The sequence below is a fragment of the Cannabis sativa genome, chromosome 9 (genome assembly GCF_029168945.1).
Source record: "Cannabis sativa cultivar Pink pepper isolate KNU-18-1 chromosome 9, ASM2916894v1, whole genome shotgun sequence".
NCBI classification, from domain to species: domain Eukaryota; kingdom Viridiplantae; phylum Streptophyta; class Magnoliopsida; order Rosales; family Cannabaceae; genus Cannabis; species Cannabis sativa.
Window position 1 is genome coordinate 31,831,239 of NC_083609.1, and position 19,638 is coordinate 31,850,876.

Consider the following 19,638-nt stretch of genomic DNA (forward strand, 5'->3'; position numbering starts at 1 on the left):
CTTATTTAGACCACCACACATTCCTACGGTGATATTTTCCAATCATTAAAATATATTGTTTATGCCCACCATTATTAGTGTGACACTGTAGAAGTCCATGAAAATAGGTTGGCTTTTGCAGTGTGATTGAAGCATTTTGAGAGAAAATTAACAGCATATATAGGATTTTGCCGTCTCATTGGAGATGGCCTAAGGCATGTGAATGACCGCACCACACTCAGGTACCATTCCAAAATATAATTTTATATTTGTATAGACATCTTTCATGGTATATATATATTCTTATATATGTGATACAATAACCCAACATCATTTTTATTAGTAGTATAGAAATTACCACCTCACACTTAAATCCATATATAGGGACAACCTAAAGCTAATTAAACTAAACATAGTACCTGCTCTACTACAAGATAGAGCTCATGCCAATGAACATCTCCTTTACAAAACAAATTTTGTTGAATCTATTATGAGTCATGGAGTGGAAACACTTATTCATACAATGTATATACATATAGCCTTTTATTATGTATTGTCCAATCGCATCGATCGTAAACATCAAAGAAAACTCTCTATGTACAATATAAATATATATATATACATGTGATTAAATTTACAAAGTATTTAAAACTAACATTGCTTCATACTCATAAAATCACAAGGGACAAAATCTCATATGAACCACTCAATCTATTGACCCGCAGCCATACACAAGGCATCGAATAGGAGTTTTTAATGTTTTGCTCATTGAAAAATTATATTCAATACTCATTCACTTATCTCCATTCATTCCCTTGCTTGAATTGCCTCCAACTCTAACTAGCTACAATTTTACATCGAACAAGATGAGGCACCAACAAATTGAAGATAAACAATACACTTGTCTTGAAAATCATTGATGTAACAAGCCCTCATCAAAACAAAATTACTTATAGATATATTCAGTCTAACTACTTCAACTTATGTCGGCCCAATCATTCTCGATCTAAAATCACGCTACAGGCACTTTGAGTCAATCATGCACGCTTACGAGTAATGCTCTTTAATTTGAGTATAACTCAACTTAAAGAGCAAGGGACAAACTGTAGTGCCCAAAAATTGCTCTAAGCCCAATGAAAAGGCCCAACGATCAAAGTACTTACAAAGCCCACTTATAAGTCAGAAACAAGGAACCCGTAAGCCCAATGGCTCACATGGGCCACGCCCAATCCATGCCTTTTGGGTCATACCCATATTCGAATGTCTAACCCACAATAAAGCTTGATCTTAAAGTGTAATGTTAGGGTTGACACGTGGAGGAAGAAGAACGTTAAGTTTCCCAACTAACCCACGAAAATAGCAATCTTCCCTAGCATAGTGGAGTGAGAATATCAACCCTCTAAGTGATATGCTAATGTGAGGATGCTCATCCAGGAACGAACCTAAAAGATGACGCTCATCCCTGGAGAAGTGGAGGAAGACCGTTTCTCTAGGGCGGACCACGTTTCAAGAGGTAGCAGCTTTCCTAAGATAATAAATAGGCCCACACTGGGACTGAGGAGGGGATCAGAAGATATACGAATATTCACTCTCTTTCTATAGTTTTACGACTATACTTATCATTTCTCTACGATCTGACGTACTGTTTCTCATTCCGGTGAGCAAGGTTTGACCGTCGATCATCGCATAACCATAGACACAAGATGTATTTATTTACATTTCTTATTTTTTTTTCTACTTTGCACTATAAATTTACTGACTTGACCGTCGGAGTGCCTTCGGCCGGCACCACCCCAGTGTCCCAAGATTTCACGGTCATCCTTTGTCTTTGTTCTGCAGGTTGTCGGTGCCCACAAACGTTCATTCCAATCATTGTAGATTTTAGCATCTACAGTTATATACTATTTTTTTCTCAAATTTTTTATATTCTTTTTTTTATTATTATATTAAAATAAATAATAATTTTAATAAAATAGTTAGAATTTTTGGGTGGTTTGTAAAATATAGAGGCTAATTAGGAATTTTTCCTCCCAAACTTTGACTTGTACCAAATCATGTCCCCTGAACTTTTAAGGTCGTTAAAAATACCCTTGAACTATTGAGACTGTTGAATTTAAGGACTTTTGTCCAATTTTAGTAAAAAAATTCTAACATGGATAAAAGTTTAGAGAGCGTGATTTAATACATATCAAAGTTCGAGGGACATGATTTGGTAGATATCAAAGTTTGGGGAGCATAATTTAGCACATAAACAATCACTGAAACAGTAAAATTGAATGAAATTAGATAAAAGTCCTTAAATCTAACAATCTCAATAGTTTAGGGGAATTTTTAATGGCTAAAAATTTTCAGGGGGCATGATTTGATACATGTCAAAGTTCGAAAGAAAAAAATCTCTCTCTCTCTCTCTCTCTCTCTCTCTCTCTCTCTCTCTCTCTCTCTCTCTCTCTCTCTCTCTCTCTCTCTCTCTCTCTCTCTCTCTCTCTCTCTCTTTGAAAATAAGCGTATTCGAACCATTAATTAAACATAGTTAGACCTCGCGGTCATTACATGAAAGGTCCTCCGGAATCGATGAAACCGGAATAGTACCATACAACTTGTAAATAAAAGTCCAATTAGCCACATTATGGGCCACAAAATTACAAGTTCTACTAACATAAACGAAATTACATCAAATAAAAGAGGGAGATGACTTAGAACAAAAGGAGACATAATTCTCAAGCGCCCAATGAGACTATGTCCCATTAAGAACATTGATAACTAATCTCGAATCACTCTCCACGAAAACAAACTTAAAGCCTTGCTCTAGAGCCAAGGAAATAGCTGAACAACAAGACGCTGCTTCTCCACATAATACATTTGAGAACAACATGAAGCTCTGCATAAGAATTACAAATCTGGTCAATACATTTCAAAACATCTAGATGAGAGTTGTTATGTATAAAATCATTTCGCATTCTCCAGATATTTTCAACAACAATTGAAGCATACAGAAATACTTTTTCCATTCGGATCCCCCTAGTATTGAGATTCCATATAAATTTGACCCAGTCCCAAACTCGAATTGTAGATAGGATAGATAACCCATGGTGAAGATCGCCATAAATGCATCGCCACTTCACAGGACAAGAAAAGATGTTTTATGGATTCCTCCCCTAAACCACACAAAGGGCAACATGTGTCCTCAATGTGGAATCTTCTTCCAATCACAAATCTAATAGGGAGCGCATTAGAAAGAAAAAAAGATCTCAATTAGCCAAATATATAACTATACAATAATATTTGAAAATATTATTTATAAATTAATATATTTTTTTTAGAGATTTTTACACTTGGTGTCCTTTTTTGTCCTTTTTTTACTTTTTTGTCAATGCTGGGTTATTTAAACTTTTATACAAGTTTTATTTTTCAATTTTACATTTTCAAAAGTTTCATAATTACAAATATACCTATCCCTATGCTTATGTCATGGTTTTCTCTCTTCTTACACTCCACCACTTCCATAACTCCTCCTTTCTTTTTTTTTCTTTTTTTCTTTTTTTTTTATTTTCTGTTTCTCTTTCCTTGGTTCTTCATTACCACAACCCACGATCATCCCGTCCAAAGCCCTAACCCACGATTTTTCAACCTTTCATCTATGTCACTATCTCCATTATCTTCCATAAGCTCTGTAAGTTGTTCCTCCCACATATTGTCTTCTCTTCTTCTATAAATGGCCACCACTAAGTCGGGTTCGAAGTTACCTTCTCCAGCTAAAAAAATTTCTAAAATTTCTAAGAAACCTCCTACAAATTCATCTAAAGTTGATCCTAAGATGAGTTTGAAGCGCATTGCGAAGAAAGGAATGAGTGATGTTGCAGAGCCATCTGGTTCTAAAAAAAGATTTTTCCAGCTAAGATTGAATCTTGTAAGGCAAAGAGAACCAAATCTTTGAGATTTGTCAAGGATGTAAGTTGGGTTGTTTTTTGATTTTTTTTTAGTTTTTTTCTTGTTGTTTTGTTTTTCGTTTGCTGTTTTGTGTTTCAATTTTTTTTCTCCATAACGTTTTAGGTTCTCTCTGATTTTGACTTCGAGGATGAAGTTTCTGATTTGGAAGTGAAGCCTAAAGTTAAACCCAAGAGTTGTTTACCTTGAATTTTTTTTTATTTTTTTAAGTTGAAATTTTTAATCAACCGTTATTTTTTATTTTATTTTTGTTCTCATTTTTGTTTTCTTAGTTTTTTTTTTTTGGTTTTGTTACTGCTATTAAATAGTTTTTAGCATCATTTAACCAAACTACACTATTTTTCTTTTTGTCAGTTTGGGTTTTCTTATTAGTTGTTTTTAAGTTTTAAATGTATTTTTTTAGGGATTATTGTTGTTTTTGTTCTCATTTTTTGTACGAAGGTTTTAAGTTTTCATAACATTTTCTCTTTATTTTTAATTCGTTGTTTGATTGTTATTTTAGTGTTCTATTGGCCTTTTCTAAACAGTTGTTTTAATGTTTAGTTTTAGTAGTTTTAGTGTTGTTTAATTTTATTTCACAGTGAACAATTTTTTTAGTAATTTCATGTTTTGCAGATTGTTGTTAATATGTTTTTTCCCAATTGTTCATCTTTTAGGCTGTTTATGTCTGGGTGTTTTTAAAATGTTGTTTTGTGGTTGCTTTCTGGTTTTTTTTCTGAAAGCTTAGATGATGTTTATTTTTTCATATTTTATTACCTTCAATTCTTTCTCTGATTCAATCATGGGTGAGTTTCAATGATTTCCAGATCTCCTTCTATTTGATTCTTCATCTCTGAACGTGATTTGCTTTTTTGACTGAATGTTGTTTTTGAGTTTTTTTTGTACAACAATGGAGGTTGGATGATTTTTTTTCTTTCTGTTTTTGTATTTGGATTTTCGGGATTTAAATTGTTTTCCCTTGAGATCTACATTTTTTTTTAGATCTGATTTTCCTGGTTTTGGAAGGAAAATGGTTGAGAATGGGTTGGGGGATTCGTCCGCTGGGTCACGAACAAGATGGAGGGTTCCATTTTCCTTGGCTGGTATTTTTGTAATTTAACAACTTTTAGTTTCTATTTTTGTTTATTTCACTTTTTGGGGTCATAAATGTAAACTTGTTCCATTTTTAATTTATTATAGAAAAAATCCCTTTTTTTTATACCCAATTTTAATAATTAGAACAGCGCCTCCACAACTTTTTAGAGTCCCTGATTGGTACAATTGTCTTAATAATAGGTAATTTCACCATTTTAAGGCCCTGATAGTTACCTTCACTATTTATGAGGAAAACCTTTATAAAGCCTTCTACTGACAGCTAACGTTCCAACAAATTCCTGCATTCAGAAGAATCACAGCACTCTCTCTCTAGTAGAGCCATGGCTGATACTGCATGCAATTCTCACTCTGCTGTTACGGAAACAGATACTCAATCTCTGGAGAGAGTTTTCACTCTCAAACAAGGCGAATTAATCCACTACAATTCCCAGAACGACGTCGTTCCATACAACGAAACTACCCATTTCGTGTCCTCAAACTGTCTAACTACTGATTCCAGTTCCGGGTCATCTGATTCCGAACAAACAATTCAAGAATCTACTGTGATTCAGGAGCTGAGTCTTGTCTCTGATCTTGGTTGCCTTAAAGAAAGCTCGTTCTCTGATTCCTTTGATAAAGAAGTTAAAGACTTCGAATTGGGAAACGACATTGAGCAGCTGGGTTTTCCTTTAGCCGTGGTTACGGGAAAGAAACCGATATTGGAGGAAATTGAAGCCTCGATTCTCATGGCAGGCGATGCTTTATTGACTGATGAAATGAGAAATGCTTTCCAAGATGAGGTGAAAGCAATCGATTCTGATCATATTAAAGTTCCCGGAAACGACAATGAATTTGGCAGTCGTTTGAAGATGATCAGCGGAGATCCGAGATGTTCTTTGGATATTCAAGTGGTTGATGAAACCGCCTTGATTGGACCAGTATCAGTCCCGAGGAAGACGGAGTCCATTGCTCCATCCAAATCCTCAAAGGGTCTTGTGAACAAGAATAGAAAGATAGAGTTTCTTGAGAAGAAGGTGGCGAGAGGCTCTCCAAGCAGGCCTAAAGGAAGGAAAAATGTCGTTGTGAAGAAAGGAGAAAGAAGCAAGAGGTTGTATTCAAGGGAAGAAATGGAAGCCCTGAGGTTTGTGAACATTGTAGAACAGAGGAAGATGTGGAAAGATGTGCATACCGGGCTTGGTCCTATTGTACGGAAAGAGTATGATTACTTGGTCAGCTCTAAGAATCAGAAGAATTTTCAATTCAATTTTGGAAACAAGGATGAACCCACTTCAGTTCTAGGTAAGTTCATTAATTTGATTCCTTGTTTTTTAATCTTTGTTAAAGAGTATCGGATTTGTTTGTAAAAAGATTTTGAATGATGAATTATGCTATTATTGACTGAGTTGATACTTATACTTGATATATTAGATCATCTTAATGTGTATTGAGTTGCATTGCATTTACTTTTTGGTATTTGGTAATATTTTTAATGATCCATTCTCAACAATGTGTTATTCTTTCTTTTCCATATAGGCTCTTATCTTTAATTCAGACAGAAACTGTTGTGCTGTTTAGGTGTTATGAGTTGACTCTAATCATCATCAAATTACATTGTTACATGTTTCGTTAAGAAGATTATGATCCAGCTGTCAGTTGAGAAAATATTGAGAGTTTAAAGAACAATGTTTTATCATATGGTTGATTGGAAGGACCTTTTATCATAAATGATCTGTTTGTATATAGATCTAATTATGTAGATTTTGATGGGTTTAATTTCTACTATTTACAGGTGCGGTTGGTGGAAGGGGAAGAAGTAACCACATGAATGTGTTTGTACATTGAAGAATGTCTCTTGAAGGCTTTTGATAATTCACATAGTTGACATATGTAGATGTTTTCTAGTACTTGGAATGTCACTATTCTGTTATTCATTTTTGCTGTATAGGCATTTCTTCTTGTAAAGAAGGTGATGTGTAACGTTTTCTCTTGGTCAGAAGCTAGTAGTGGTGTCATGAAACTTTTTTTTCATTAAGAAAAGTAAATGACATGTTACATTCTTTTTTCTCTTAATTGAAAAATCTTAAATGTTGGGTTGGGAAGTGTGAACTAATACTTGAATGATATACACTACAGTTCCACAATGTCAGAATATTATTCCAATGGGGGCAAATAACATAAAATGTTTTTGCTAGTGTTTTTTTTTTTGGAGCAATTTTCATTAATATACAAGTAAATGAATATTATTTATAACAAAAAATAAATATAACTACATAATTTTATGAATATTTATAAATAAAGTTTACGATTTTAATTTGTTGATAACTTTAAAAAAATGCATAAAACTAAATATGTAAATATAAAAATTAATATTTATATTTTGATGTATTACACTTGAGATTGATGAAATGAGCTCTGTTAAAATCACAGACTCTCTAAAGTCTTATATATATACGGACCAAGCTTAATACAACTAACAGAATACACTTAGGAAAAAGGAGCTCACAAATAACTAACATGTACAGTGAAATAACTAATTCCTAACTACCTAACTACCTTCACTAATACCCCCTCAAGCTATACTTGGAATGCTCTAAGTATATCTTGTTACATAGAAACTGAAATCTAGGGGAAGACAAGGGCTTAGTGAATAAATCTGTAGTCTGATCTTGAGTAGGTATATAGCAGACTTGTAGCTTGTTCTGAGCAATTTGATCTCGGATGTAGTGGACATCAAGCTCTATATGCTTTGTTCTTGTGTGAAAGACAGGATTTAATGCAAGAGATTGGGCACTTTGATTGTCACACGACAGAACTGGAGGTGTGTGCTGAGAGTAATGCCAAACTCATTTAGTTAAGAGTAGATCCACACCAGTTCTATTGCAGCAGAGGACAGAGCTCTATATTTAGATTCTCTTGAAGATCGAGCTATAGCTTTCTGTTTTTGAGAATTCCAATTTACCAAGTTACCTCCATGAAAGATGCAGAAGCTACTTATTGATTTTCTGTCATCAAGACTTGAGGCCCAATCTGCATCAGAGTATCATTCAATGTTGAGAAGAGTGGATGGTCTGAAGTGCAAACCGAGATGAGGAGTCCCTATGATGTATCTGAGTATTCTTTTACATGCATTCCACTGATTTACAGTAGGAAACTTGAGATATTGACTTAATTTGTTAACTGAATAAGCAATATCGGGTCTTGTCAATGTGAGATATTGTAAGGCTCCTATAATGCTTCTATAGATTTTTGGTTTGTCAAAGTTGGGACTGTCATCTTGGGAGAGTTTATTGGCCAAGATCATCGGTGTGTTGCATTCTTTGGCATCTTCAAAGTTTGTTCTGTTGAGAAGATCTGCAGCATACTTGGACTGAATGAGATAAATCCCTGAAGCATTTCTGTAAGCTTCAAACACGAGGAAGTAACTGACATATCCAAGGGATTTCAGAGAAAACTTGTTGTGCAAATATGTGATCAACTTGGAGATGGTATGTGAATCACCACCTATGATTAAGAAATCATCAACATATACAAGGACAAGCAACAATGAGCCCTGCTAATTTTTGTAAAATAGAGAAGAGTCTGATACAGATATTTTAAATCCCTAGGTTATTAAAGTGTCTTTTAGGGTGTCAAACCAAGCCCTTGGTGCTTGTTTGAGACCATAGAGGGACTTTGTTAATTGACATACAAAATCAGGTTTAGTGCTGTCTTCATACCCTTGAGGTTGCTGCATGTATACCTTTTTTCCAACTCTCCATTTAAAAATGTATTATTTACATCTATTTGTTGTATATCCCAATCATATGTCACTGCAAGAGAGAAAATTATTCTTATAGTGGAGGCTTTGATTACTGGACTAAAGGTGTTATTGTAACCCAGACCTGGAGTTTGTTTAAAGCCTCTCACAACCAACCTTGCTTTGAACTTGTCTAGTGACCCATCTTTGTTGTATTTGGTTCTGAAAATCAATTTGTTGGACAAAACATGCATATCAACAGTACGAGGAACCAGAATGTATGTTTTCTTTCTTATCAATGCCATGTTTTTATGGTCCATTGCTTTCTCCCAATGAGGCATACTAAGAGCTTGCTAGTATATTTTTAGTTCCTCATAAAGCTGTTGTTTTGAAGCAGTTACCAGAAATACTTTTTTGTAGATATCAGAATTAGATCTGGTTTGCATGGGATGGCCTTGAGGTAATGGTGGTGGAGGATAAGGAATTTCTCGTGTAGGAATTTTTGGTGTAGGGGTTGCAGGTGCTTCATTGTCAAATGAAGGAGTTGCAGTAGTAGTGGCACCAGGATTTTCAGTTGCTGTCAAATGAGCATCATGTGGGTCATTAGGCTCCTGCAGGGGTGATGATTCAAATATGGTGTTGATTGGAGAATCAGAATGGAAATCAAGTGATCCAAACTGAAACTGAGAAGAGTGGTCAGGGCGAGTTACAGTAGGAATAATAAAGGCTGGTGCAAGAAAATTTCTGTGATATCTAGCAGTCTGTGGTTTGGGAAACATATTGCAGTATGAAAATTCTTTTTCATTGAAGTTAACACTTCTTACAATATAGATTCTTCCTAAGGAGTATAAACATCTATAGCCTTTATAAAAGGGACTATAACCAAAAAAGACACATTTAGATGTCTTGAATTGAAACTTGTGTTGGTTATAAGGTCTATGAAATGGAAAACATGCACGACCGAATTTTTTTAAGAAAGAATAATCTGGTTTTATGCTAAAGAGACATTGAAAAGGATATTTAAACTCATTGACAACAGTAGGTAATCTGTTCATAAAATAAACATCAGAAACACATGCATCCCACCAAAAATTTAATGGCATTTGGGCTTGAGCTAACAAGGTTAATCCCATTTCAGTTACATGCCTATGTTTTCTTTCTACTCTACCTTGTTGTTGGTGAGTATGAAAACAAGGATGTCTAAACAAGATGCCTAGTGTTTGTAAGAGAGGTTGTAATGTTCTGTATTCCCCACCCCAATCTGTTTGTAAACCCTTTATACTATGATCGAGTTATTTTTCCACGAAGGTTCTGAATGTTAGAAAGATAGGAAAAGCATCAGTTTTACTCTTCATAGGATAAATCCAACTGTATTTGGTAAAATCATCAACAAATAGTATATAATACTCATACCCTTTAGCGGTAGGGTTTGGGGAGGGACCCTAGACATCAAAGTGAACAAGTTGTAAGGGTTGAGTAGTTTTTAAAGAAGAGCTACTGAAATGCATTAAGTGATTTTTACCAAATTGACAAGCATCACAAAATTGTAAATCAGATTTAGGCAAATTTGTATTTATTTCTTGAAGAACTTTTGTAAGAATAACAGAGTAAGGATGGCTAAGTCTATTATGCCAAAGTGTAGCAATACATTCAGAAGTATTACATGAACAAGAAATAGTACAAGCAAATTTATTTTGGGTATTTAAAGATATAGTGGGAGAATACACAGAGAGATTGACATGATTGGAAGTAGTGGATGATGATGGGAGAGACAACTTGTATAGTCCTTGACTAAGAGTTCCTTGAAGGAATTGCTTCTTGATCTTGTCAATGACAAAGCAATGGTTAGTGTCAAATTCAATGACAACATTGTTATCAACAGATAATTGAGAAATGCTAATAAGATTTTTGTGTATAGTGGGAACATGTAAGACATTCTTTAGTATCAAGATTTTAGAGGAAGAAGAAAGGAAAGTAGTGCCAATGGCAGAGATAGAGAGAGAAGCATCATTACCTACTGTGAGTTTGCCTTTCCCTTTGTAGTCAATTTTATCAGTCAAGGCAGTGGCATTTTCAGTGACATGGTGAGAGGCCCCACTGTCCAAGTACCATTGGGGATCATTCACACTTGAGGCAGTGGCAAGCATAGCGTGGGGTTCTTCAGGGGGTGAATCTTGAGCATTGGAGCTTCCTTCCTTCTTGTCAGACAACTAGTGAGTTTGAGACTTCTTCTTCTTCTTTTCCTTCTAATTTTCGAATTCTATAGCCTTCTTCACAAAACAAATTCAGCCTTTAGTGATTGAGTGCATGCCCACCCATAGCAAGTTAGTCCTAGTGTGTAAGACTGTGAAGAATCCAAACAACTGAAGGAGTTTCGGGCTCAGATCTTGGTGATACTCTGCAATAGAAAGGATACAAGGGTTAGAGATCTGAGCGGAATGTGTCATTTAATTCTGCTGCAACCAATGTAAGGTTTCTCATACCTTTTATGTGTTTATTTTCATCGTTTTAGAGATTCATATTTAGGATGTTAAAAATATACTTGTTAGTAAATTGAGATCCTGGTAAAAGATATTCCAACAATTTAATAGTGATTATATAATTGTGGGTTTCCCCTTTGTTGACACATTTTTGTAAGAGAAATTTACAAGAATTGACTAAAAAGCTTTCCTATTTACTTTTTTAATTAATTATGTATTCTTTTTCTTTTTAATCTTTTTCTAGTCATCTTTTTACTTTTATACGGTATCACCTAGTTTTTAGGATAAAAGTTGACGCGTGCTGGTGGGAGGAGGACGCGCCATTTGGCGCGTTAGGTAAGATTTTCCTTTTTAAAATTTTTTTTTTTAAAAAAAAGTAAATATGAAATGAGTTGAAAAAAAAAATCTTTAAATGAAGTAGATATCTGATCATTGTTATTTTTTTAGAGCAATTATAATTGAAAAAATTAAATAACCAAAAAAATTATTCACTTTAATATTTTACTATTTTTTTTAATTTATTTTAAAAGAAATATATTTTACTTTTAAGAAAAATATTTTTTTTTCTTCTTTATTTTGCTCTTCTTTTTTTTTTTCATATTGTGTCACAAATGTTACTTTTTCTACAAAATATTTTTAGATAAAAATATATTAGATCAATCTGGAAAAAAAATATTAGATAAAATTTATTTTATTAAGAATTTTTACATATACAAATATACATTTTCAAATATCTAACACAACCTCCAACTAATTTAATACTATTGTCTTTATCAATTTAAAGTGAATAAAAAATATAAAGAAAATTTATATAAAGTACTTAAAATTAGATTTTTTTTTACTGATTCTGTTTTTCTTTTAATTAGGTGTCTTTCTTTTTCTTTTTCTTTTTCTTTTTTTTTTAAAAAAAAAAAATATTTTTTCACGTTACTTTCCCATAATAGACATGTGAAAACAATATATTTTAGAAATAAAGAAAAAAAATAACCTTCTGTATTTTTGTTAAAAAAACTACATAGATTCGTAAAAAGATATTCCGATATGTAATTTTAGGCGTGGTGGTTGACTAAAGTAGTTGCAATAGGAGATTGTAATTAACACCCCTCTTTATGAAATAATACTAAAATATAACCAAGTTTATATATCAAATCAAATTATACTAAATGAGTATATATTTATTTATTTTTAAGTTGATGTACAAGTGATTTAGAGTTGTTTTTAAATTTATTTTATTTTTTAAGATTCTTTTTGTGTGTGTGAGTTTGTTTTTTAATTATTTTTTTTTAAGTTAACACAAATATTTGTTGATGCCTAATAATTTTTTATATATTATATGGTCGGGGTTGTTGTCTCACTGTTTTCTCATTGTTATTTAGTTGTTCAACTAAGAAAAAAAACGAGTATATATTTAGTTTATTAAAGTAACACAATGTGTTGATGTTCAATTAATTTATATATATATAAATATATATATATATTAAAATGAGATTGTTATCGTGTTGCTTATTCGTTGTTATTTGTTTAACCAAGAGAAAAATAAGTACATGTTTAGCTTTTTTATGTGTACATATATTTTTGAGTTGGTGTACAAGTGTTTTGTAGTTGTTTTTAAATTTATTTTATAGATTATATATTGGTATTTTTTCTTTCTTGGAGTTTATTTTTATGTCTATGTAATTTGCATATTAGAGTAAAGTTGTTATACAATTGTTTATTTGTTGTTATTAAGTTATTTAACCAAGAAAAAAAAGAATATACTATATTCATGTTTCTTTATTTGTGTGTTGTTTTTATTTATTTTTGAAGTTGACGCTATGTGTTGATGCCTAATTAATTTTTAGTTTAAAGTGGATTGTTATTGAGTTGTTTATTCGTTGTTATTTAATTATTCAACTAAGAGAAAATGAGTATATGTTTATTTTTTACTGGTAAATATATTTTTAAGTCGGTGTACACAGATTTTTTTATTATTTTTGTTTATGCAACCTGTGGAGTTGTTTTGATTCCTATTTAATTTTCATAATATAGTGAAATTGTTATGAAGATATTTGTTGGTTGTTATTTAGTTGTTGAACTAAGAAAAAAATAAAATTATATATATTTACTGGTAAATGTTTATGAAGTTTACATAAAAACAACGAAAAAAATAAATTTTTCGTATTTTTGTTAAAAAAACACTATAAATCTGTAAAATGTAAACTTTTGTCAAATATTAGTATTTATAAAATAATCCCAAAATATAACTAAAATAAAATATCAAATCAAATTATACTAAATAAGTATACATTTAGTTTTTCTTGGGTACATACTTTTTTGAGTTATTGTACAAATGATTTGTAGTTACTTTTAAGTTTGTTTTAATTTACTAAGATTATTTGTTTTGTGTGTGTGTGTGTTTTAAGTTAACACAATTTGTTGATTTCTAATAATTTTTCATATTAAATTAGAATTGTTATCTCATTGTTATTTAGCTGTTCAACTAAGAGAAAATTAGTATATACTTAGTTTTCCATAGGTACGTATGTTTTTAAGTTGGTGTTCAAGTGTTTTATAGTTGTTTTTTCATTTTTATTTTTGTGATTATATTTGTGTGTGTTTTTTTTTTTTTTTTTTTTGAGTTTACGCAGTGTGTCGATGTTTGTTTAATTTGCATGTTTTTGTATTATTTTTACATTGCTTTTAGATTGTGGAAAATATTTATTGATGTTTAGTTATTTTTCTTATTTAATTAGAAAAATTGTTGTGTAGTTGTATTTTTGTAGTTTTTTGGTTGACCAAAACATTCATTAAAAAATAATTTTTATTTTCCAAAATTTTGATACAAAATAATTATAATAATAAATACAATTATACTATTTGAAATTAAAGTAAATATTTTAAAATACAAATAATAATAAAAATATGCCTCGTAACTAATGAAATAATAAATTATAATAATATTTTTAAACTAGAAATAAAAATAAATGAAATTTTTTATTCGAATATTTTTTACCACATAACACATCTAGTAACTAGTTTATTTATAGCTTCTACCAATTCAAGTAAAATAAATATATTTTGAAAATAAAATATCAAATCAAATCACACTAAATAAGTTTGAGTAAAGCTAAAGACACACACAAAAAATATATCAAACACTTTTTATACACAATAATGATTAAATTTCAACTATAGATAATTATATATGGACACATCATTTTTATCAATAGTGTGTGTGATTTAAGTGTGTATGCACAATTTGTTGATGTCCAATATTGATTTGTATATTTATGTAGTGTTGTCATTTAATTGTTTGTTAGTTGTTATTAAGTTGTTCAACAAATAAAAAATTGAGTATGTGTTTAGTTCTTTTATGGGCATTATTGCGTTAATATACATGTGTTTTGTAGTTGTTTGAAAATTTATTTTATACATCAGTGATGTGTTTTCTTTCTTTGGAGTTGATGCAATTTGTGGAGTTGTTTACATGTCTATGTTATTTGCATATTGTAGTGGAGTTGTTATACAGTTATTTATTTATTGTTATTTAGTTGTTTATTTAATTGAAATGAATATATATACATATTTTTATTATTTGTGTGTTGTTTTTATTTATTTTTTAAGAGAAATTTTCAAAAATATTATTTTTATATTTTATTTATAATTTTACTACTTAACATTTTTATTTACAAATAAAATACATTTTTAAAGTTAAAAATTACACATGTTTTAAAAAAAAAATTAAAAATTACACTTTTCTCAACAGAAAATAAGAAAAACAACTAAAAATAATGAGAAAACAACCTCACGACAACTATAAATCAACTAAGTAAACTATAAAACAACAAAAATTAACTAGAAAAATAACCTCATGAGAACTATAATAAATACTCTGTTCAGTAAAACAAAAAAATAATTAAAGAACAACTAAAGAAACTAGAAAACAATTATTCAACACTTAAACAACAACATGAAAATAACTGTAAAATAACAACAAAACAACTACAAAAAGCAACAAAAAATTTTACGATTTTCTTTTTTACATTTTTACAGATTTGTAATTTTTTAGAGGGAAACAACATTGTTTTTAAGTTGCCATAAAATTATGCTATATTTTCGCAACGTGTAAACAACAGTCTTTTCCAGAACAAAATAAAATATAAAAAGAATAAGAATTTTATAAAAACGTAAAATTATTGTTGTTCTTTGGGTATTTTTTTAAAAAAAATCCTTTTAAATTATATATATAACTATATTATGATTACTATTTTTTCATCCTATTTTAATTAATTTATTTAATTATAATTACCCTACAAAAATATATAATCAAAATAATAATATAATAGTAATAATAGTGTACTTTTCATTTCAATTTAATTCACCAAACAAAAATTGAATATAATATTATTTTTTACATATTATAAAAGAAAAAGTATTTAATAAAGTCTATGACAACACTCTTTTTTAAAAAAAAAAGGTCCCTGACACCACATTTTATCTCAATTTGATTAAAATATATTTTTTGTGTATATTTTTATAAAATTAATTAGTTTTTATAGAAGTAGTCTCCATGGTGTTTGTCAAAACCAATAAAAATAAATTATATACCCTGTTAATTAATTTTACACGTGGAATAACTTGCATGTATTAATTTGTTTGAGCACTTTTCCCAAGTCGTGTATTTCACTTGCCCGCCTAATCACTATTGTAACACCCTAATGCTAAGGCACGCTACAGTGCTTTTTCAATTATTGTGCAATCTTTGCTAATCAAAGATATTTCTCGAAAAACGTGTTAAATTAAAACTTTTGCTTTAATTAATAAACTTTGTAATACAATATAATATTTACAAATTCCGGGATCCCGTTTTCAAACTTTGTAAAATTTACTTTTCAAATTATACATTTCAAAATATACAAGTTCTAGGTCGCACAGCGACTTTCAAAATACAACTCCCAGATGTCCCGAGACCGAACACTCCAGGTCGCGCCGCTTGACATGTACAATCCCATCTGAGCTCGGGTTCACTCCTGTTCAGTCATAGCCTTTCCTTTACCTACACATGAAACTAGAAACTGTGAGTCAACAGACTCAGTAAGAAATGCATATAACACATCATATAATTTTCGACCTGTAAATAGGCGCCCATACACCTATTTACAGAGCTTAACAGATGAGTAAGAACGTTCTAACTAGGATACGACCATGTACCATGTACCACATGCACTCAGTATACCATTGTACTAGTGTAGGTAGGGTATGGACCGCACCTTGAGTACCGTTAAGTGTTGTACCACAGACACCTTGTACCTTTCCGTACAAGTGCTGGTAACACCATAATGTACTTCCAAACATCATACACCTTACCAATGCACTCTGTACCGCAACCGTACAAGTGTTGGTAGTGTATGAACCACAACAAATAAGCATGTATATAAATTAACACATACATACATTCGAATATTCATATCACACATTATACACAGTTCTTACCTGTTTTCCGAATTCAAGTATGCTGGCCAACCTGAACGGAAATCTCGTGCTAGATGGATGCCCTAATCACAACAATTGCAACACAGATGAGTGACTCACTAAATCACTTTCCGGGACTTAAAACTTGAAACTAAAAGTTTCCCTATCGATAAACCTCATGACAATACCCTAAATATCCCAAAATTGGCCAAAACTAGGGTTCTGGAAAATCCCCCAACAGGCAGACCGGTTCCCAACCGGCATCCCGGTTCTGGGTCACCAACCGGTCGACCGGTTGGTACAGACCACCCAGAACCGGAATTCCGGTTCTACTGCTGGGAACCAAAAATCATCCCCCTTGATTCAATTCAATCCCAAACTTTACCAAACTCTCCAGTATACCTATACAATGCATAAACATCCATTTCCAACCAACAAATCACAGAACAAACCAATAATTCAAATTATGCCATTAAAGACCTAAGTTAAGGTTTTTATGCTCAAATTAACACAACACCTAAATCAACCAACCAAATCAGCTGTTATAACCCTTAATTAACCCAAACCAAACCTAGAATTTGATCCCTAAACATTTCAAATCAAAACAGCCACTATCACTCAAAATACAAGCTCAAACTAAGAAGAAAACTTTAAATAAACATGTTCTAGGGTTCTAGGATTTTACCTTAGCTTCAAGAGTGCTTGATTCCCTAGTTGATTGCAGCAAAACAAAGAAGAAGAACTGAATTTCCTTCTGGTCTAGGCTGGCCGAACAAAGAAAGAGAGGAAATGGAATGAATTTCCTCAATTTTGGCTTTTCTCTCACTTCCTTAATTTCTCAAATGAAAAGGATTTATCTAATCCTTTGCTGAATTCATTAAAATGCTAGGTGTCAAAAGGTAGGACAGCCACTAATCCACTCCTAGAAAAAGACTAAATTACCCTTTAAATCAAACTTAAATATTTTCCAAGATTAGGGGTAAAATGGTCAAATCCCATAACCCCGCTCAATCCCGATAATTTATTTTTTCTAAAATATTCCCCGCTAAGAAATAGGGTTCTAAACTTACCCATGTGATCAATCTAGCCATCCATTGCATTTTCCGTTGTCGCCGAGCAAAAATTACAAAAATTGCATATTTTACATATTAATTAAACAATACCCCTAGAGTTTAATAAAATCTCCGGAATTGAGAAATTACAACTCTAATATTTATTTCTAAATATTGGGGTCCCAAAATAATTAAATTCATAAATAATAATAAAATAATAAAAATTAGTGCTAATTGCCTCTACTAATCCAAATTACTAGAGCGGTCATTACAATTATCCCCCCGTTAATAGGATTTCGTCCCCGAAATCTAACCTGAATAGCTCTGGATGTTGAGTCCTCATATCTGACTCTAATTCCCAGGTGGCTTCTTCCACCTTATGGTTCCTCCAGAGCACCTTAACCAGTGCAATGGTCTTGTTGCGAAGAACTTTTTCTTTTCTATCCCAAATCTGAACAGGTTGCTCTTCATAGGATAAGTCTGGTTGCAGTTCAAGGGCTTCATAACTCAAGACATGAGTTGGGTCTGACACGTATTTCCTTAACATGGAAATGTGAAATACGTCATGAACAGCCAATAATGCTGGTGGTAAGGCTAGCCGATACGCTACCTGCCCAACCTTCTCAAGTATCTGAAATGGCCCAATGAACCTAGGGTTTAACTTACCCTTCTTTCCGAAGCGTCTAATACCTTTCATTGGTGAAACCCGCAGGAAAACATGTTCCCCTGCCTGAAATGTAATATCTCTGCGCTTCGGATAAGGATAACTTTTCTGCCTGCTTTGAGAAGCAAGCATCCGAGCCTTGATCTTATCAATAACTTCATTGGTCCTCTGCACTAACTCTGGACCCAGGTACTTCCTTTCTCCCGTCTCGTCCCATTGAATAGGAGAACGACATTTTCTACCATATAATATCTCATAAGGAGCCACCCCTATTGCACTTTGGTAGCTACTGTTGTAGAAGAATTCAATTAAAGGCAAGTACTTACTCCTTGAACCCTCAAAGTCCATGACACAGGCTCGCAGTAAATCTTCTAAAATCTGGATAGTTCTTTCTGACTGACCATCAGTCCGAGGGTGAAAGGCTGTACTAAACTTTAACTTGATACCTATAGCCTTCTGAAGACTTACCCAAAACTTCGATGTGACCTTTGGATCCCTATCTGACACATTAGATTTAGGGGTTCTATGGAGACAAACTATCTCTTTCATATACAATTCAGCGTACTGATCCACTGAATATGTAACTTTCACTGATAGAAAGTGAGCCGACTTTGTGAATCTGTCCACAATAATCCATACTGAATCATACATCCCCGTAGTTCTAAGTAAACCAGTTACAAAGTCCATTGCAATGTCCTCCCACTTCCACTCTGGAAGGACTGAAGGTTGCAGTAACCCTGCCGGCCTCTGATATTCAGCTTTAATCTGCTGGCAGGTTAACACTTGGACACGTAGTTCACCACATCTCTTTTCATCCCATACCACCAGAAGTAGGGTTTCCAATCTTGATACATTTTAGTGGTTCCCGGATGCAACGAATATGGCGTGGTGTGAGCTTCATCAAGTATCTCTTTCTTAAGCTCATCAACACTAGGAACACAAACTCGAGCTTTATATAACAACATTCCACTGCTCGAGACTGAAAAACCTCTAGGCCGACCAGCCACTACTTCATCTCGAACTTTAACTAGCTCGGGATCTTCTAGTTGTGCTTTTCTGATTCTCTCCAACAGATCAGATTGGAGGGTTAAATTATATAATTTCCTGACCACGAACTCAATTCCTGCACTAACCATTTCCGAGGCTAGTTGAGGAGCTATCATAACCGTAGTACACACTTGACCGGGACCTTTTCTGCTCAGAGCATCGGCCACAACATTGGCCTTCCCGGGGTGATACAGTATTTCACAATCGTAG

The 19,638-nt window shown here is 32.4% G+C and overlaps 1 protein-coding gene across 1 annotated transcript; it reads left to right on the top strand.

The window, feature by feature from the left end:
- The first annotated feature begins 5,215 nt into the window (after nucleotides 1–5,215).
- LOC115722112 (uncharacterized) lies at nucleotides 5,216–7,097 on the top strand. Its single transcript, XM_030651233.2, has 2 exons — nucleotides 5,216–6,297; nucleotides 6,788–7,097. Exons 1-2 carry the CDS (start codon nucleotides 5,340–5,342, stop codon nucleotides 6,838–6,840), a joined length of 1,011 nt encoding a protein of 336 aa, XP_030507093.2. The 5' UTR covers nucleotides 5,216–5,339; the 3' UTR covers nucleotides 6,841–7,097.
- Nucleotides 7,098–19,638: the final 12,541 nt, after the last annotated feature.